General features: G+C 34.8%; 1 protein-coding gene across 1 annotated transcript in view; it reads right to left on the bottom strand.

The window, feature by feature from the left end:
* Positions 1 to 569: 569 nt before the first annotated feature.
* Positions 570 to 22,217, bottom strand: part of MMP16 (matrix metallopeptidase 16) — a 299,878-nt gene continuing 278,230 nt past the window's right edge. Inside the window, exons 9-10 of the mRNA XM_047783647.1 lie at positions 9,936 to 10,051; positions 570 to 3,052 (exon numbers count right to left, since the gene is read on the bottom strand). Of these exons, the coding sequence (XP_047639603.1) occupies positions 2,718 to 3,052; positions 9,936 to 10,051 (451 nt within the window). The 3' untranslated portion in view covers positions 570 to 2,717. The remainder of the gene's footprint in view (positions 3,053 to 9,935; positions 10,052 to 22,217) is intronic.

The following is a 22,217-nucleotide window of genomic DNA, read 5'->3' as shown; positions in this document are numbered from 1 at the left end:
GAGCTTATGTATATAGTACTTTCTTCATGCTCAGTAGAAGTGATTAACCCTTTATAAAATCAGCATCATCCAATGGAAGCACTGAAGTAAAGCTACAGGGATGATTCTGGTCCTTTTCCCTTGTTATCTTGGCCCTCAATACATAATCTCCATCAAATTGTCAAAATACAGCCTGCATTGCACAAGTTTTGCAGTAAAGCCATTACTCTTTTATAATTGTTCTTTCTTTCTTAGCCTTACATTATGTACATTCAGGATGTAAGAAGTAACAATCTGCAAGGCTTTGCAACACACCATCCATAATTACAAATATTTTCCCCAACCAAATCATAAACATGTAGTTTAACTGAAAGGCATTCTAATTATCATGCTATGTTGAGTATAAATACAAATTCAAGGCAGCCAAACTATCCATTTCCAAATAAGAATGTATACTTACACTCATTAAAAATCATCTGGAAATGTGTATTATTAGCAAATGAGTAAGAAATTTTTTTACTAGTATAAAATTCCTGCTTTATATAAAAGCCACACTGGCCATTCAAGTATTTTGAGGTTTTTCTTTTCCCCCTATAGTTTCATATTTGTACTAAAATGATGAATTTAGACTTGAAATTATATTAAAGTAAAATCAAAAGTCACTTCTTTCTATAGGGCATTTTTAAAGTGTGCATGTAAAGAGAAAATTGTCTAATTGAGGATCCACCAACAACATTCTCTCTCCACTCTAAGGAAACAGCTCATGCTTACTAGGTTTTAGAGAACAATTAACACTCCAATGGAGAAGCAACACCAGATTACCTTCAGTTTGTGCCAGTTTGCAAGTTAAAGGTCAAAGGGCAAAGACATAGAACAGGACTCATCAAGGAAAATTTTCACAGAAGATGATGTTTAAGTTGTTAATGACAGTCAACAGATTAATAATCAAGTTCAAGGCAAGCTGTTCATTGTTTCAAAAGCTAATCCCCTCAAAAGCTGGCTTTCACACAAAGCCAATGTCTGACTCATGGGGTGCGTTCCTTCTGACCATCTCTAATAAGTTCACAGCTCAGTGGCTGTAAAGCCTTTCACTGCAAGAAGCAGCTCCTAAAAATCAATAAAGAGGTCTGTCAGTTGCTGACTTTTCTCTAGGAAAAAAATATTGATACAAACCTGCTCTGCAGGTCACATGAAAATGACAATACTGCTGTTAGGACAAATTACACTCAACAATGAAATGCTTTGGTGGTCTCTTGGCTCTGTCAGTGATCAACTGAATGGCTAAATGCCAGAAGCCACATGAACCCTTTGAGAACTATGGTTGACATGCAATAGCTAATACACTGGAGGATATTCATGCAATCTCAGAGTCATCATTTTAGTTCATTCTTAAGATGGCAATGCTAAAGGCATGTACCATAGCAAACTGAATTTTCATGCAATGGATTTTAAAACAGAAATTAAATGTGTCTAGCAAAAACAACAAAGAAGACAGGCTGTTATAATCAGTTGCTGAAATAAAATTTCACTCTTAGAAGATATTTAATAAAATACCTTTTTATTTGCCAGAAAATTTTGGCAAGTAACATCATTTCTAGTCATTATAAATGCACTTGTGTAGTACTGTAAATCACTTAAAAATTACATGGGGTTATAGGATATCTGTTTTAAAAACCTGAACTTCTTGAACCTGTGCCTGTTTTAACCATTGCCCAGTCCTATAATTTACCAGATCCTAAGACTCTGAAATCTGATTTGATAGTTCTCAAAGGGTTATACCAATCTACTACTAGTGTCACATATCTTTATAAAATAACTGTCACTTTAAACCACTTTAAAGACATACTGATTCTTGCTCCAATTATAATGAATATTCCTGACAGACCCATGGAAGGCCTGGGGCAATGGCCTATTACAACTTCTGGAGATTATCACAATGATGTAGGGATAAGGTGGCAGGAAGGGGTTTAGAAACACTCAAAACAATTAAAAGATCCTAGTTGAATATAGTTGTTAATATAAATGTGATGAAACATTGAGGACATAGCTGAGAACAGCTGTATAAAATGAAAAATGGATGTATTATTAAGGCTGTTACTATATTGCAGATATTTTGGCCCCTTGTTTGTTGGAAAATGGCTGTCCCAACAGTCTAAAGTCCTGCATGTGTATCCCGGTCTCCTACCCGACAAAAAGAAGTGGAGGAGATTATCCATAGCAGTCAAAGAGCTATCTTCTTTGGAGACAAAGCTGTTTTGGGTCTTCACACTTTCCTGAAAGTTCAATTTTAGGTTTTTTGTTTAACCTTTTTCTTTTCCTTGCTGTAAAGCAAAAATTCGTGGGTTTTCCGTTTTGTTTCCCCCCTCCCCCAGAAATGGGCTCAGACTTCAGAAAGAAACAATATTAGAAACCTTTAGGAAGAATCTTTTCTTCTTTTTCCTCTTCTTTAGGTAATCCTGAAATTTTACTGGGCGTTGAGCGTGCAGAGGAAAGGCCTAGAACTGAATGACAAAGAAAGACAAAGGACTGAAGAACGGCAGGTACTGTGCATCATGGAAGCTTCCCCACGAGTGCATTTCCACTTATGTGCAGGACCAGCAACCCTCTGGGTTTGAAAGGTCAGCCCCAAATCAGGCTGCCACAAGCCTGCTCCTAGCTAGGAAACAGCATAACAGCTCTTGTCTTGAATCTGAAGTTACCACAAACTCCTAGAAAGAAAGAAAGGAAAAAACCCTACATCACACCCACTCTTGCATAGAGCGTTTACAGTACAGTATGTGGCGGGGTGTTCCTTTCCTCTTGAACTGGAACACAGTGTAAACCAATACAAGGAGGCATAAGGCCAAGATGCAGGGAATGACAATAGCTATGGCTTTCACAGTGCTGGCTGTGTTGTCCAGTTTGATGACAATGTCTACATCATCTGGTGGGCTGTGTCCTTCTTTATCTCTGTCTGTTGGTCCATCACAGCCCATAAAATCCTTGAGGATGGATCTGGGATATCCAGGTTCTACCTTGAGTATCTGGTTGTTGAATTTCCAATACTCCTTTCCTTTGTAGAAATATGTAAAGCCTAGATGGGAAACAAATACACATAGGAACCACTTATTTTTAAAAGGGTATATATACATAGAGACATTTATTTATTTATTTATTATTTTTTAGAAGTTTTCATTTTTTAATTTATTTTATAGCATTTTTTATTACTCAATTACATTTATAGTTGTACAACATACATGTAGACATTTAAATAGGCTACTTAAAAGATGTATATTAAAGTCACTCAATTTTTAAGGAAGAAAACACTAGTCCCAAGTCAGCAGTCTTTTGAACTAGATATGGCTTTTGTGTTCCAGGGACCATGTCCTCAAATGCTTAGGGAAAGCTCAGCAAAGAGAAAGAAATATTATTGGTACAGGGTTGCTGAAGGACCATGCTGTATACATCTATCCCTAGTCTACCTTGCAAACAGAACTTTATCCTATTGCTCACTTATAGGATTGCTGGTGTATAATTGCATGTTAGTGTGAGAAAATCAACCTGTATTGAAAGATACTGAAAACAGGCTTATAAACGGAAGCCCAGTTTGCCTTTATGCTGTTGAAGACACTGCACAATATATTGTAAGGAGGCTTCTCCATGAAACACCTCAAAAGCAATTTCTAATGATTTTAGTATTGGAAATAGTTGTACTTCTCCTAAGACAAGTTTATGTCATTTGGAATAGAAATCATAAGAAATCCTAAATCATGAAACTAGAGATGATTTTCTTTGTCTCTAAGAATTTTAATAAGTAAATAGGTATTGTATTTTGTGGAGTAACCTTTTTTTCAGCTCTAGGCAGTGCCTATTTTGTCTCTTCTTTTGTCCTCATTATTTGGCTCTCTTATTTATTAGCTTAGGTTAAATTTTTGTCTCCTAGTTATATTTTATAAAATTTCTAAAGCCATTAACAATATTTTTAGAGTAATGGTTTAATAGAGTAAAAATAAATCTGTAATTCTCTCTTTAATAGTTCCAACTAACATTCATTTCATAGGGAAGGAGGTGGTATGTGGAAGGCTCAAATAACTTAGCAACACAAATGATCTATGTTCTAAAACATTATGGATGCAGATAATAGAATTGTAAACTTGTGACGATTAAACTACACATGTGTGTTTTTTTTTTAGAACTATTCTTTAAATTTTTATTGCTTTTCATGGGAATAAGTCTAGTTTTTCCTTTCTGTTTATAGGTCTTTCATGTCAAGTTTCTTTGTGACTTAACTTTAATTTTTGCTTTGAGATAAAATTTAAGAAATTAAGAAGAAATATTTTAATGCTATAATCATTTAAAAAACTATATTTTGGGAGCTAATTTTTAATAGTATGTCTACTTTTTGAATTAATAATCATTAATGAAGTTTTTTCCCCCTACATTATTGAGCACTTATTATGGAAGAATAACTGTGCTAAAAGCTTAGTAAATGACATCTTTTAATCTTCATAAACATTTTGTCAGGTAGAATTAATTGCCTATATTTTTCAGGCAAAGATAGTGAGGCTCAGAGATAAAATAATATGCTTTAGTCCTTGTGAAAAAAGGAATTTAAATCTTGGTCTAGCTTTAGAGCCTGACTCTTGATGATTCTTTCCAAGACCAGGTCCTTTAGAGATTTTTGTCTTTTCACAAATACTCTTTTATTAAACATCATAGGTTGTGATAGATATCACCCCTAAAACAATAACGACCAAAAAACTTTGACATCTTTCAAAAAATTTCAGCTAAGATGGACTATCACTTCAGTTCATTCTGGAAACCACTCTGTTTAATGGCATCGAAGTCTGCTGTTGCTTTTAGTTCTGAAGGGCAGTTTTGCAATCAGAACAACTTGCCAAGTGAAAACAGGTGTATGTGGATTCAAATTTTTCTACAGGGAGCTGGTATTTGATCACACTAATGAAATCCAATGTAATTACTCAACAAGCTTGGATAAAGAAATGTTGAGGGCCTGCCAAATATGAGTACATTAGATGATCATAGTTGAATAATGGCATTGATCTAGAATTAAATAGACCTTCAAAACAGGTGACTGTACTTCTTATATTTATACACTGGAAACCAACAGCTGGAAGTGTCCTCATCTTTAATTTTTAGTCAAAGCTAATTACCATGAAGCTACCAGGTGTCATACAAAAGTTCAGAAGTTCTCCATTTTCATATTTGTCAGGTCTGTAGGCCAAATTTTATACTAATGCCCTCCACGTACAGAGGCAGAATTGATGATTACTGAATACATATGTTAGAGATAAGAAGTCTAGTCAGCAAGAATTATGAAAATAGAAGTATTAGAAGAGAAATAGCCTGGAATCTTGGCAGCATAAATCAGTAAAACTTTGATTCTGCAATTTGATCATCTCATTTAATAATTTAAGTTTAGAGGGTTTTTTTTTAATAATGTATGAAATGTCAGGGTCATGAAGAAACATTTATGTACTCATATTTTTTCTTTTGTGAGTAGCTCTGATGTTATAATCATGTAGATATTATGCTTACTAAGAGTAGCAACTTCAGATGACTTCTTACCCAAATTATCAATTTTTAGAAATTCTGAGAAAGAAATCAGTGAGGCTGTAATGTCTTAGCTGAGACATTTTCTCTTGTGTTTGATTGGTTTTCACTGATGATTTTTCTATTGCTTAGTCCTAAAATGTAACACGTGATTGTCCACAGTAACTGTCATAACTTAGTAGATGACCCTGCTGTCAGTTACTATGTATTCTCTCTGTTTTCCACTCATATATTCATTGGTAAGAAGTTAGTGTTTAATCAATGTGAATTAATACATTGAATCTTGTGAAAATATTTGTGTGAATCACTTGAAGATTTTAACAGACAATGAGTGAGAATGGGGGTAGAGAATTAAAACACCAACAAAAGCAAAACTATTTTAACAGGCTAAATGTGGAGGTGTAATCAGTAAAACCAAATGCAACAGTGTTAAAAGGAGACTTCTGTATTAACCTTAAAGTGGAATTTTCTAAGGATAATGCCAAGGAAGTTGGGCTTGACAGCAATTAATGTAGAAACAATTTGAAAGGGGGTGAATGAAGTGATTATTGCAATTTCAGGTATTTGTTAAAAACTCATCATTGCTTAAAATACTGTCAAAGGAAAGAAGATATAATTCTACTAATTTTGCCTTAGTCAAATATCATTTGGATTACTGCAGCGATTTTCAGGGTCTAAAAATAAAGAGGAAAATAAGAAAATTGTTAAATTAAGTGGTGAAACTTGGGAAGATGATGAAAAAGCCTAAAGTAGGCATGTCTAGTATGACAAAACAAAAAATTTAGCCTAGCATGACAGATTGTCAGTTACCTTAATCATATAACAAGAGGAAAAGATGTTTTAACTTTTCCTCTTTGGAGACAGTGTATTAGAGAATTTTGGTGAGGTTGGAATGCTCTAGTTTCATACCTTAGATATATAATATTACCACTGCCATGATCATGTTTTAGGTACTTAGACTAGCTGATGGTTTTCTCATTTATAAATAATGATATATGAAGTAAAGAGGTATTTGCAATGAACAAATAAATTATGTAACAAATTTATGAAACACAACTTATATATGGTGGGAACTCAATAAATGGCACCACATATTCATATTTCATTAGTCAAGGTGGCAGAATTAGTATCAATAGGTATAATGGGAAGGCATATTCCACCTTAATATGAAAAACATATCTTTCAAAACTCTATAGCTGAATTTTAAGCTTGTGAGATTTATTTATTTATTTTTTAATATCACGAAGAGATCTCCGGGAAGAAATTCCTACCTTGGTGGAAGGGTGAAGAATTGTTTTTTTGCGGGGGTGGGCTGCACCCATGGCATATGGAAGTTCACAGGCCAGGGGTCAGAGTAGGAGCTGTAGCTGCCGACCTATGCCACAGCCACAGCAACGCAGGATCTGAGCTGCATCTGCAACCCCACCGCAGCTCATTGCAATGCCGGATCCTTAACCCACTGATTGAGGCCAGGGACTGAACCTGCATCCTCAAGGATACCAGTCTGGTTCATTACTGCTGAGCCATGACAGGAACGCCCAGAAGGGTGAAGAATTAGATAAAACTTTTCATTGCTCTATTATTCTGATTTACGGCTGTCAAGTATCATGTGCATGGATTTATCCTTATAGGGAATTACTTTGAATCTAAATCTAAATCTAAATCTAAATCTAAGTCTAAGTCTAAGTCTAAGTCTAAATCTAAATCTAAATCTAAATCTAAATCTAAATCTAAATCTAAATCTAAATCTAAATCTAAATCTAAGTCTAAGTCTAAGTCTAAATCTAAATCTAAATCTAAGTCTAAGTCTAAATCTAAATCTAAATCTAAATCAATGTGTTTATTTAATAATCTGCACCATGTCTCTTTTATAACAAACATAAGGGAAGAGTTGTGTAAAATTTGAGTTTAAGGTAAGAAACCACAAGCATGAGGTTTGAATACAGAATAAAAAGTAGAGAATTTGCTATAACTATTTAGACTGAGACCTTCCAGATTGATTAATATTGCTATCCTACAGAACAAGGCTTTCAAACACATAGGAGATCACCCCTTTAGGGAATAACGTTAGGAGTAATAGAAGGGATAAAATTAATTTCAACAATTATCATGTATTGAATGGTACTATGTAACTGCAGTTGAAGAGTTTACACTAGAGGGGATAATGAATGGGCATATAAATTGATTGTTGTAATATGAGATTTTGAATGCAAGGGAAAAAGTACCATAAAGGATATTCAAGGATTCCTGAAAGATCAAAAGTGGGCTCAATATTGAAGGATATCAAAGAGGAGGCTGGACCAGTTAAGGTACAGAAGATAGATATATTGAAATTTCATCTGTAACTTTTTCTCATTTGTAAACACTGATTTTTCCAACATGCTTTATTTCTTCGCCAGTATTTTACAAAATTATTCTTTACTATGGTGAAAAGAAGGTATTAAATTCTGAACTTAAGGAAAGCATTTATACTAAATTAATATTATTTTCAGGTGGACAATATGAAAAATTATGGGGCAAGAAGCGGCAATATTTTTGTTATTTTTATACAATTATGATTTATTTCAAAAGAACCTGAATCAAATCTCAGATATTAGCTGTAAATGTTAGCTAGTTAGTTTTATCTGGGCTGAAACGATCTCTATTTATTCTAACCTCAAGAAATCCCCTCTCCCTCATTAGCTCCTTCCTTGGTGATGGGTATAAGTTTTAGGGGATCATCTCAGTTTTCTGCCTTCCATGTTATTATTTTTCACATTTTTTTCCATTTATTTGTCTTTTTCATCTGTATCCATGTGGTTTGTCAAGCTTTTTGCAATATTATGTATCTGATTTTAATGATTTCAATATGACTGCCCTGTAACTTCCTTCATTTTCTTATAGATTTCCTTTTTCTCTCAATCGGTCCTCTCTTATAGATTTCTGCTTTTGTCACATACAGATTATACCTTAACTTGGTCGTTTAATTCTCTGAACCAATACACATACACAAAAACTGTGATTCCAGCCAGTGCTACGATCAAGGCATCATGTTTCTCTTTGACTTAGCATCTGGCTACAGTGTTTTACTTGTGGGACAGTGATTACACAGAATATAGTATAAATTGCATATAGCAATGGTCAAAACACTGTTTGGTTTGCCTTTTCTAATTGATGTTCATTCATGTTGGGCTTCAATTCCTTCAAGTTTGCACTTGGTGTAAAGCTTTCTTAAACTCTGGTAATATGCTGATCATCAGTCACTGTTTTCAATGATGGTGTTGATTTTTCATTTCCCTCTGTTTCTCCATTAAATTTTTTGCTCTTTCCTCCCCCTAGATGTATTTAATTTTGCTCTTGCAAATGATATTTTGTTACTGTTGCCTAATATTTTATAGAATTTTCAAACTACTGTGAACACACATGACATATTTTTTTTTCTGATTCCTATTATAAATCATTAGAGAGGATTTTTTTTTCTATGTATTTCAGTTTGATGCCATTTTCCTTTTCTTTGTTCTGGAATGTAGTGTACAAATTTAATTTTGAATTATTATTTTATGTTTTTTTTCCCTACATACTAATTGATAAATGAGGAGAGAAAAGTTCAGGCTTTACCAGCATAAATGGGAGTAGGGGTTAACCATTGCTTGGTAAATTCTACTTAAGAGTCTGATAGAATCTCAAATTCTGAGATGGAGAGCAAGGAATGTGGACCACTCTCTGATCTGTTCCTTGTTATTAAGCAATCATATATTTACTCTTGCTTGACTGTACTGAACTGGGACCTTCCTTGTTTGCTAATATTCTGGGCCTAAGGTATACATGAAAAATTATAATTGTGTTAGATCAAACATCTAACCAGAGAGACTGAAAATCTATTAAGAAAGGAAGGAATCAGAAAGGCATTGAGAAAACATAAACCAAGGAACCCAGAAACTATGAAGGGCCAAATAATGTTAAGGATAAATTCATAGCTTAATTGGTGCCAGATATATGGAGAAAACTCCAAAAAATTGGCTTTTGGCCCTGATCAGGACCTGGAGCACCTCCTCAGAGTAGCAACTCAAATATGTTTTATTACCTTTGTGCCTCAACCCACGCTTACACCATATCTTCTTTGTGATCAGCTTCTGTCCCATGTGTGTTTGTTATATAATCTTACATGAATTTTAATACAAAACAGGTTAGCTACTTCAAAGTTATTTATACCCTTCATTTTAAAAAATTACCTTTATTTGTTCTTATAAACTAAAATAGGTTGAGGTTAAAAAACATCCTGATTATAATATTAAATATAAATCTTAGAAAGTTTATATAAATATAAAATCCCTAGTATGTTACCTTCTACTATGTAACATAGTGAAGTAGATTAGTGAAATACTTAGTAAACTCATGAAATACATTATGCACATGTTGCATACCATTTTCTTTGTGCACAAAGGCTCCTTGAGGAGATTCAGGGATACCTTTCCAGACTGTGATTGGCTTGGGATAGCCAGGATCCATGGTTTTCATTTCTTCACTGTATCTCCAATACCTAAAAGGATAAATCAACAACAAAAACAACACATGCATAGGAAATACAATTATGTATACAAAAAATAACAGCTAGCATTCATTAAATCTTTGCTGTGTGCTATTTGTGTACTGTTAATTATTTATAGAATGGATTTAAGTCATGCAAAGACAGTGGACACAATTTATTCTGTTTTCTGAATATGTTAAAAAGGGGAATGTTATCGGGTATTTATTTGGTCTGATAAAATTGATTTAAAAGTGCTAGATAGGCATAGTTACAATTCAAATGGATATTGCCAACCTATATAGAAGAAATAAGCATAATCTTGATTCACTTACTCATTTATTTAACAAATACTTATTGAGTACATACTATATTTCTAGCATTATTGTAGGGGCTTGAGATACACCTTAAATGAATCAGATATGCCCAGCTCTCATAAATCTTATATTTTAGGCTACATAGGGATTACAAGAAAGAAAACAATTTATTAACAAATAACAATATCATGGGAGGCAGTAAGATCTATTAATAAAATGAAGAAGAAAAATTTATCCAGAAAAGAAAAACAGACCCCTGGTGGCCTAGCAGTTAAGAATTCTGCATTGTCACTGCTGTAGCTCAGGTTTGATCCCTGGCTTGGGAATTTCTACATGTCATGGGTCATGTGGCCAAAAAAGAAGAGTTATCTAGGAATGTGGGTCAACCATTTTAAATTAGTGGATAGAGAGGTCCTCTCTGATAAGCTGATGTTTGAGCAGAGACCAGAAAGAAGTGAGGAGCGGCATACGTAATTTTGGGGAGTGTAACATCTTAGGAGAGTAACTAGCCATCAAGAGTTTCTGTGGCAGGCACAAGCCTGGAGTGCTTGTCCCACAGTGAGGCTAGGGTGACTAGAACTGAGTTAGCAAAGGAGAGAGAAGGTCATACTGGAAACCAGAACCTATGATTCCATAAATCATATAATGGGCAAAACCTTTTATTTTCCTCTAAGAGAGATGTAAAGCCAATGTAGTTTTGGGGCAGAGGAGTTTCAAGTTATGGCTTACTTTTGAAAGGAACACACTGCTGCTGTGAGATAACTTGATTGAAGGAGGTAAAGTAGAAGCAGTTAGGATGTTACTTTAGTAATCCTTGGGCTAGAGTGAATACTGTAGAGCTGTTGATAATTCAAAGGGTTGGAATATTATTTTGAAGGAAAAATCCAAAAACTTTGCTAATGGATTGAACACAAGATGTGAGAGAGCAAAGTTCAGCATAACTCAAGAATCTGGGTCCTGTGAGCTCCCAATGGGGAGCAGCGGAAAAGAATCTGACTAGTATCCATGAGGATGCAGGTTCAATCCCTGGCCTCACTCAGTGGGTTGGGGATATAGTGTTGCCATGAGCTGTGGTGTAGGTTGTAGACGTGGAACAGATCTTGCACTGCTGTGGTGGTGGTGTAGAGTGGCAGCTGTAGCTCTGATTCGACCCCTTGCATGGGAACTTCCATATGTTTCAGATGTGGCCTCAAAGGCAAAACAAACAAACAAAAAAGAATTTGGGTCCTGAACATCTAGAAGAATAAAGTTGTCATTCAGGGAGATAAGGAAGCAGGGAAAGGTAAGTTAGGGTGGTTTCAGGTATTTTAAATTCAGATGCCTGCTAAACATCAAAGTGGAATCATTGATGAGGATATGAGTGTGGAATCATCGATGAGTATATGAGTATAGATTCTAAAGCAGGCTTGACTAGAGTCCTTGTATACAGATAGATAAACAAAGACAAAGGTTGCCAAGAGTCAAACTCTCAGGATCTCATCCCTTTACAGAAACACTACATCTCTAAGGAACAAATTGTGACCATCCCTACTTTGGATCACCCATTATTGTCTACATGTTCTAAGAATCAAACAAATTTATGCCCAGATATTCAAAAAGATTGACAAAACTAGAATGAGAGTAATCATTAGGCGTTCACAGTGATAGTGCCTATTTGAGGGCAGACATAATTCTCTATGCATTATATTATTTAATCATAACAAACCCAGCAGAGAGTTTTCATTGTCCCTATTTGGGAGGACATCAAGTCATCAGTAGACCTATAACCAGTTCTTTTTGATTTCAAAAGTCACTGCTCTTTTCCTCTACACATATTAAATATGTTGGATCATCTTTTCTTCCTCCCACCCCTGCCTTCACTAAACATCTGTTAACATGTGTGTGCTTCGCTAACACAGATTTGTGAGGTAAACACAAATGTTTTATCTTGGGATTAAGCATTAGGCTCAAATCAGAGAAAAAAAGTTTTCCAGGAGTTCCTGTCGTGGCACAGTGGTTAACGAATCCGACTAGGAACCATGAGGTTATGGGTTCAATCCCTGGCCTCAGTGGGTCAAGGATCCGGCGCTGTCGTGAGCTGTGGTGTAAGTTGCAGATATGGGTCAAACCCCACGTTGCTGTGGCTCTGGCATAGGCCAGTGGCTACAGCTCCAATTAGACCCCTAGCCTGGAACCTCCACATGCTGTGGAAGCGCCCCAAGAAAAGGCAAAAAGACAAAAAAAAAAGTTTTCCAGTCTTTTCTGGACATTTTCCTGTTTCCGGTCTATGGAGAATCCTTTCTCTACACTGCTGTGGGATTCCTAGATACCTCATATAAGTACATATGTGAAATATTAGCACTTCCTCCATCTTCAGTGTTCATGTAGTAAGGAGAAAAAGATTGTTTCAGGATGTTTCCCAATAACTAAGCCAGAAGGCAGATTTTAACCAGAAAATGAAACACACTGTTCAGGCCTTTATCATAGATCAATATCACATAGAAGATGAGGACACTGCATGGAGAAGTACTGAGCTGAAATAAAAGTAGCAAGGCCTCTTTCTGAAGAAGACAAGTAGGAGGAGTGTACTGGTCTACAAAAATTAAGTATATTTTCTTTCATATTTTTGATGGAAATATCTGCTTCTAAGGTCTTTTTATGTTCAAAAAATTTTAAAATGTAGTTGATTTACAGTATTGTGACCATTTTTCTGTAGAGCATAGTGACCCAGTAATACTGACCCATCATAGTGACCTAGTCATACACACCACACACACACACACATTCATTTTCTCATATTATCTTCCATCACATTATATCCCAAGAGACTGGATATAGTTCTCTGTGCTATAAGTAGGACTTCTGCTTATCTATTTCAAATGTAATAGTTTGTATCTACTAACTCCTAACTCCCCATCCATCCCCCTCCATCCCACCTCCTCTTAGCAACCACAAGTCAGTTCTCTATTTCTGGGAGTCTGTTTATGTTTTGTGGATAGGTTAATTTGTGCCATGTTTTAGAATATTCCTTTATCACAGAAAATTCTGTGGTGAATGTAACATAGTTAATGGGGTTGAGATTGCACTCAAAATCTCCTAATCTCTTCTTTCAAGTAAATACTTCAGTGGGATTTATAATAGTCATTTATATTATATGGTTCCTGCACTTGACTATAAATAAAACCTTTCACAGAGAAATCATCAAATACCTAATTTCATGGATTCTAAGATACACGTTTTTTCACGTTTCACATCTCTAATATAAGGATGCACCTTACAATCAATACCATGTCAAAGTATACTGGGAAGGGGTTTTCCCTCAATGATAGATTAAATAATGATGTATCTTACAATAAATAGCATTTTACATGGTATAAATAATAATTTAAAATAAGTTTTTAAAGTTTTTTAACCTAGGAATAATTTAAAATCCTAGGGACAATGGGATCACACTGTTCATATGGTTTAAAAAAGGTTCCTACATACTCAGAAGCCAAGTTTGTTCTCCAAGATGTAGTTATAACACTGTTAATGCAACAATACCCATTCTTTATGTATGTAGTGTTTTGTTATTATAAATTTATATTTTTTAATCTTATTTCACTAAAATATCTCAACTACCTTTTATATTGCCTACTATAACATACTTCATGATGACGTCCAACTATAGATTTAGTATATATGGTAATTTGATTCAGTCAATAAAAAAGCATTGGGCATCATATTATTCAAAGGAAATGTTTTAGTCACATTTGCTCTTTTTGAATGTTACAGAGTTGAAACTCAAACTAATGTTCTTTGATTCATAGTTTAGTACAGTTTCTACCACGTTATTGCTAGCAATGCCCTTGATTCAGCATTCTTATATTAATCCACCTGTCATTCTTATCATCTAGGGGTTTTCACTCAAATTCTTAATGTGAATATAATTTTCCTTCATCCCTTGTTATATTCACTTATAGATCCATTTATCTACCAATAATTTTTTGAGCACTTATAAGTGAGGTACGTAAGATTCACTGAGATCTCATTTCAAGAAAATATTAATGAAATGTGAATTTTATTATACTCTCCAAGAGGAATATAATTGGTATGAATTGTCAGGATAAAAGCAATTTTTCCCTCTATACACCATCACATAATGCCAAATTATAATTTGGGATTATTTAACACTCTTTGAAAAAATTCAACATAGGCTTGGACCTTCAGGTTATGTTCTGTGTCAGCTTTGATACATATCTAGTGGAATTAAGTGTGAATAAAATCATCTAATGATATTTAACCATGATATTATTTAGTACATTACATTATTATATATAAACAATATATTCCACTGCCTTATAAAAATCTGAGTCTTTGTCATAAATATTAGTTCTCATTTTAATTTCCGATATATTTCAACATGAACAAAAAAGCTCATCCCACTGATTTTCTTCTCCTGAAAAAATAAGCTTACAGGTTCATTGAAAAGTATATTAATGTATTCAGATGGAACACTGTGCAAGTTTGTGGGGTTTAAAATTTAGGTATTATAATGGAAAAATTTTGAAAATTTGTTCAAAAGTGTCAACAAATGTTAAAGGCCATTATAAATAAATTTATAGTTTTTTTCTTCTGATATATCACTAATAGAGCTCTGAGAAAGAATTATGACTTTAAATTGATGATTCTTAGAGAAAAGTATTATAAATCAATGCTTTAAAATAATGAATAGAGCCACAGAAATCAGAGAAGAAAAAGAAATCCATGGGAATCAGAGAAGGAAAAGAAATAAAAGGAATCCAAATTGGAAAGGAAGAAATAAATATATCACAGTTTGCAGATGACATAATACTATACCTGTAAAATCATAAAGACACTACCAGAAAACTTTTAGAGCTCATCAATAAATTTGGTAATGTTGCAGGCTATAACATTAATGCATATTAATCAACTGCATCTCTATATACTAACAATAAAAGGTCAGAAAGAGAAATTAGGGAAACAGCCCCATTTACCATCACATCAAAAAGATAAAATACTTAGGAAGAAACCTACCTAAAGAGACCAAAGACCTATACTCTGAAAATTATAAGATGCTGATGAAAGAAATCAAAGATGACACAAACAGGTGGAAAGACATACCATGCTCTTGGATTGCAAGAATCAATATTGTCAAAATGACTATACTACCCAAGGCAAACTACAGATTAAATGGAATCCCTATCAAATTACCAATGGCATTTTTCACAGAACTAGAACAAAATATTTTAAAGTTTGTTTGGAAGCACAAAAGACCCAGAATAACCAAAGCCATCCTGAAAAAGAAAAATGGAGCTGGAGGCATCAGGCTCCTGGACTTCAGACTATACTACAAAGCAACAGTCATCAAAACAGTATGGTGCTGGCACAAAAACAAAAATATAGATTGGTTTAATAGCATAGAAAGCCCAAAATTAAACCAATGCACTTATGGTCAGTCAACTCATCTATGACAAATGAGGCAAGAATATGAAACAGAGAAGAAATGGTCCCTTCAATAAGTGATGCTGGGAAAACTGGACAGCTACATGTAAAAGAATGAAATGAGAACACTCCCTAACACCATATACAAAAATAAACTCAAAATGGATTAGAGACCTAAATATAAGACCAGATAGTACAAAACTATTAGAGAAAAACATGGGGGCTGAACACTCTGATATAAACCATAGCAATATCTTCTCCGATCAACCTCCTAGAGTAATGACAATAAAAACAAAAATAAAAAAATGGGACTTAATTAAACCTAAAATGTTTTGCACAGCAAAGGAAACCCTAAGAAAAATGAAAAGACAGTTCACGGGATGGGGGATAATATTTGCAAATGAAACAACTGACACAGAATTAATCTGACACAGAATTAATCTCCAGCAGCTCAATACCAAAAAAAAAAAAAAAACCTCATCAAAAAATGGGCAGAAGATATAAACAGACAATTCTCCAAAGAAGACGTACAGATGGCAAAATATACATGAAAAGATGTTCAATATCACTAATTATTAGAGAAATGCAAATCAAAACCCATATGAGCCAGAATGGCCATCAAAAAGTTTATAAACAGTAAATGCTGGAGAGGGTGTGGAGAAAAAGGAACCCTAGTACACTGTTGGTGGGATTGTCAATTGGTGCAACCACTGTGGAAAACAGTATGGAGATTCCTCAGAATACTAAAAAGAGAACTACCATTTGTTCCAGCAATCCCACTCCTGGGCATCTATCCAGAGAAAGCCTCGACTTGCAGAGACACATGTACTCCAATGTTCATTGCAGCACTGTTTTCAATAGCTAAGACATGGAAGCAACCTAAATGTCCATTGACAGAAGAATGGATAAAGAAGATGTGGTACATATACACAGTGGAATATTACTCAGGCATAAAGAAGGAATAAAATAATGGCATTTGCAGCAACATAGATGGACCTAGAAATTATGATGCTAAGTGAAATTAATCAGTGAGACACAAAATCATAATCATATGCTATCACCTATATGTGGAATCAAAAAAGGATACAATGAATTTCTTTGCAGAACAGAAACTGACTCACAGACATTGCATGGTTACCAAAGGAGACAGGTTTGGTGGGTAGGAATGGGCTGGGTTTTGGGGAGGGAAATGTTGTGAAATTGGGTTGTGATGATGGCTGTACAACAAATTTTGTTATATAAACATAACAAATATTGAGTTTAAAAAATACAAAATAATATAATGAATATAAATGGGATTTATCCAAAATATTTTTATACTTTATCAAAAGTCATATCCATGAGAGACTACCATCATCCATGTAATAGTAAACAATAATTTCTTAAATTCTCTCTGTGTGAACAAATAAATGATACTGAAAATTCTGAAATGATATACTTTAATTTTGCTAGATATGGAACTCAAACTGAATAAAAAGTCACTCCAAGGTTGATTTCATATGATCCAGGCATTTCTTCATCCACTCTGTTTCCTTTTTCTACTCCAGAATCAAGACTACTTGTCTCTGTTAATTTAAATAAAGAGATATAGGGCCAACTTTTTTTCATACCCAAATAATCATACAAAATCTCATTCTTCAGAAGCATTCTTAAAAATGAAACAGAATTGGAGTTCCCATCATGTTGCAATGGAAACGAATCTGACTAGAAACCGATGAGGTTGTGGGTTTGATCGCTGGCCTCTCTCGGTGGGTTAAGGATCCGGCATTGCTGTGAACTGTGGTGTAGGTTGAAGGTGCAGCTCAGATCTGGCGTCGCTGTAGCTGTGGCACAGGCCAGAGACTACAGCTCTGATTAGACCCCTAGCCTGGGAACCTCCATATGCCATCCCTATGCCATGGGTGTGGCCCTAAAAAGCAAAAAAAAAAAAAAAAAAAAAAAAACCAAAAAAACAAACAAAAAAAAATTAAAACAGAATTAAAAATATCAATTTGTACTCTGATAATTTCAAAAAGACAAAAGAGAATTCCTTCATAAACATACAACTTAAGGTAGAGGATATCAATGAATTTTTCTGTTTGACTATTGATGACAATAGTAAAATAAACCAAAATGGATCTAAATTTTGTCTTCTTTCTTTGAAAATGTCTTAAAATCTTCAGTGGTTCAGTCTAGAATGAAGTATGACAATGGAGTTTTGCATATATTTGTAAGAATATGCTAGGTGGTTATTTAGAAATAGCATTTTAGAGTTAAATTCTATGAAGATCAACATGTATCCAAGTATTACATAGTATGTTAATAGTATACTAAGAAAAGGGCAAGTAGGAGTCTGAGGGACTGAGTTCCATGGTGTATGTTAAACAGTGAAACTGGACATTTTAATCTAAACTTACAGATCTGTTCATCTACATTTCTTTAGCTATCTCTAATACTTAGGAGATTACGTGTGTGTCCCTGCTTTCCATACAATTTATATGTCAATTACTCTCAGATCTGTGCTTCCAATCAACCTTTCCTTTAAACTCAATTATCCAACAATCTACTCAATTCCTCCAGTTGGTGTGTAAGAAGGTATCTCAATCTGAAAATGGACATCTTATACTGTTAATCCCCGTCCCCAATATCTTCTCCATCTTCAGAAATTGCATCATCTACTCAATTATTTGGATAATAAATCTCTTGTCTTTTATTTGCTTTTTCCCACCCCTAAAATCTAAGCCATAAGAAAAGCTCATTATTACATTCAAAATATATACTGTACCATACATTTTGCTCCATCTCCACTGCTACCATACCGTCCTGTCCCCTGTACTACTTCAACAGCCTGCCAATTCATCTCCTTGCTTCCACATTGACGTCTATTCTTCACACAGAAGCCATAATGATGTTTGTGAATACACAGCAGAACATGCACTTTCCTGTTGTAAATGCTCCAATGCCTTTCCATTGTACTTAGAATAAAATCCAGTCCTCGTCATGGTCTACAGGGACCCATAATCTGGTCCCTGCTTACCTGTGTGACCTCCTCAACCACTTACTCACTAGGCTGCATCTACAATGTTTTATTTTCTGTTTTGAACATGTGAGCCTTATTGTTTTTATAATTCTGTTTCATGTGCCTAAAACATACTGTTCTGAACAGCTTCATGGGGCTGAAATTTATCGCTACTCAAGTCCCTGCATAAGTGCCCCCTTCACAACTTAGGCCCTTCTTGACTGCCATACTAATTTCCCAACCACTCTTTACAACCCATGAGCCTCTATCACATCATCAGCTATTTAATTTCTTTGTAGTGTTTCTCGATGTTAAAAAATCAGGGTCATTTATTTCTCCTCTGTTTACTATTATTTCCTCGAACAGAATCTAAGGACCATGGGAGCAGAAACCATGTGGTCTTTTTTACTATTACATCATTATTAGCCAGTACATATCACATAGTATGTGCTCAAACTATGTTTTAAATAAACGAGTGAGTGATACACTATGACTAGTACGGAAATCTTAAGGAAGCGAGAAGTATAGTTATTGAGAATGGAATGGGCTGTCTTACATTTATATGGTCACCACAGGCAGTCAGGTGCAGAAAGATGAATTATCTGTGGAATATTTCTGAGGCTGTCTAGACTTTGGTACCAAGTAAATAAGATGAGAGGCTGACATATGGCAGGACCTGAACCAAATCTAAAGATGTGCTTGATTCATCTAGTAAATTACATAAATGATTCTGATTTTGAATGCTTTTCCAGAGTATTTGCACTTTCCAGCTCATAACAGTACCCATCAGTCCCCACTGCCATATGTATACTGCTGTACATAGCACTACATATATTATTCTCCTGGCCCCTTAAAGCAATTGAGTTTTTTTCACATGGACTAGATTTTCTTAAAAATCCTTTCCTGATCTTAGTCTTAGAGAAGTAGAAATCTGTTAATACATTTTTAAACAGAAAAATGTCAGTGGAATAAGAGGAAGAAATACATAAAGGAAAAATAAATTTTCAATATGTTTTCTCTCAAAATATACAAGAAAATATATAAAATGTTTAAATTACGAACTACTGCAAAACTCACTAAACTATATAAAAGTGAAAAATTGTTTATATGTTTGATTTAGTTTAATGCCTTTTCCATCTACTTTTAATCCAGAATGAATGTATTGATAACTGTTCTGACTTTGGAATTATATAATTATCCAAATATGAAGTAGTCTATAAAACATCTATGACTCATGAACTTCTTTTTTTTTTTGTCTTTTTGCTATTTCTTTGGGCCGCTCCCGCGGCATATGGAGGTTTCATGAACTTCTATATAAGATCACACCCATGAAAATTAATTAGGATCCTGCTTTAAATATCTTTAAAACTGATAAAAGCACTTATTTAAACATAACAAAATGAAATTATTTCTATACATATGGTTATAAATTTCATGCAGCTTCTCAAGTAGAAAATAAAAGAATAAAAAATTCTTTCCTCATTTACTATAATATTTATTGTATTAGAAATTTAATATCATTGATTTCACTCATTTGAGGTAGCTCCCATTTAATTTCTTTTTTTGTTTTTTTCTTTGTTTTTATGCCATTTCTTGCCATTTCCTACACCACAGCGCCGGATCCTTAACCCACTGAGCAAGGCCAGGGATTGAACCCGCAACCTCATGGTTCCTAGTTGGATTCATTAATCACTGCGCCACAAGGGGAACTCCCCATTTAATTTCTAAAATTAATTTTTTAAGAAGTGCTAAGTTTTTCACATAAATGACAGCAACATCTCAGGTCCACCTCTCAGAGTATTGTCAACAAAAACAAAAATAAACAAATGGGACCTAATCAAACTTAAAAGTTTCTGCACAGCAAAGGAAACCCTAAACAACACAAAAAGACAACCCACAGAATGGGAGAAAATCTTTGCAAGTGAATCCACTGACAAGGGATTAATCTCCAAAATTTATAAACAACTTCTGCAGCTCCAAACCAAAAAAACAAACAAGCCTATCAAAAAATGGGCAGAGGAGTTCCCTTTGTGGCGCAGTGATTAGCGAATCCGACTAGGAACCACGGGGTTGTAGGTTCAGTCCCTGCCCTTGCTCAGTGGGTTAACGATCCAGCGTTGCCATGAGCTGTGGTGTATGTTGCAGACGCGGCTCGGATCCCGCATTGCTGTGGCTGTGGCTTAGGCTGGTGGCTACAGCTCCGATTTGACCCCTAGCCTGGGAACCTCCATGTGCCGCGGGAGTGGCCCAAGAAATAGCAAAAAAAAAAAAAAAAAAAAAAAGGCAGAAGATCCAAACAGACAGTTCTCCAAAGACATACAGAGGGCCAAAAAACACATGAAAAGATTTTCAACATCACTCATTATTAGAGAGATGCAAATCAAAACCACTCTGAGGTACCACCTTACACCAGCCAGAATGGCCATCATCCAAAAGTCTACCAACAATAAGTGCTGGAGAGGGTGTGGAGAAAAAGGAACCCTAGTACACTGTTGGTGGGATTGTCAATTGGTGCAACCACTGTGGAAAACAGTATGGAGATTCCTCAGAATACTAAAAAGAGAACTACCATTTGTTCCAGCAATCCCACTCCTGGGCATCTATCCAGAGAAAGCCTCGACTTGCAGAGACACATGTACTCCAATGTTCATTGCAGCACTGTTGACAATAGTCAAGACCTGGAAACAACCTAAATGTCCATCGACAGAGGAGTGGATCAAGATGAAGTGGTACATATACACAATGGAATATTACTCAGCCATTAAAAAGAACGAAATACCGGCATTTTTAGGAACATGGATGGACCTAGAGACTATCATGCTAAGTGAAGTCAGCCATACAATGAGACACCAATATCAAAAGCTTTCACTGACATGTGGAATCTGAAAAAAGGACAGACTGAACTTCTTTGCAGAACAGATGCTAACTCACAGACATTGAAAAATTTATGGTCTCCAGAGGAGACAGTTTGGGGGTGGGGGGATGTGCTTGGACTGTGGGATGGAAATCCTGTGCAATTGGATTGTTATGATCATTATACAACTACAGATGTGATAAATTCATTTGCATAATAAAAAAAAGTGCTAAGTTTTTAGAACAGAGGCATTTTTAAAATTATGATTAACTGATAATAAAATGGCAGTTTTTATTATCATCTATGACACTCTCATTAAAACTGTCATATGAAAGCTAAGCTTTCATGTTCTGTGCTGGTAGAAGTTAACTTCTCCAGGGTGTCTTCTCAACCTTTTCCAGGGAAAACAAAAACAAAAACAAAAAACAACAAGCAAAAAAAAGGTATACAATTCTGCATTGAACCTAGCTCTGAAAAAGTATATTAAAGCAATTAAAACCAGCTGAGGAATTAAAATCTAGCAAACTTAAATGTAATTATTTTAAAGAATATAAGTCTATAGATTTACTTTCATTAGTGGTCACTGTG

Source organism: Phacochoerus africanus, chromosome 6 (assembly GCF_016906955.1).
Source record: "Phacochoerus africanus isolate WHEZ1 chromosome 6, ROS_Pafr_v1, whole genome shotgun sequence".
In the NCBI taxonomy this organism is placed as follows: domain Eukaryota; kingdom Metazoa; phylum Chordata; class Mammalia; order Artiodactyla; family Suidae; genus Phacochoerus; species Phacochoerus africanus.
Note: the sequence above shows the minus strand (reverse complement) of the source record. Positions and strands in the feature narration are given on the sequence as shown.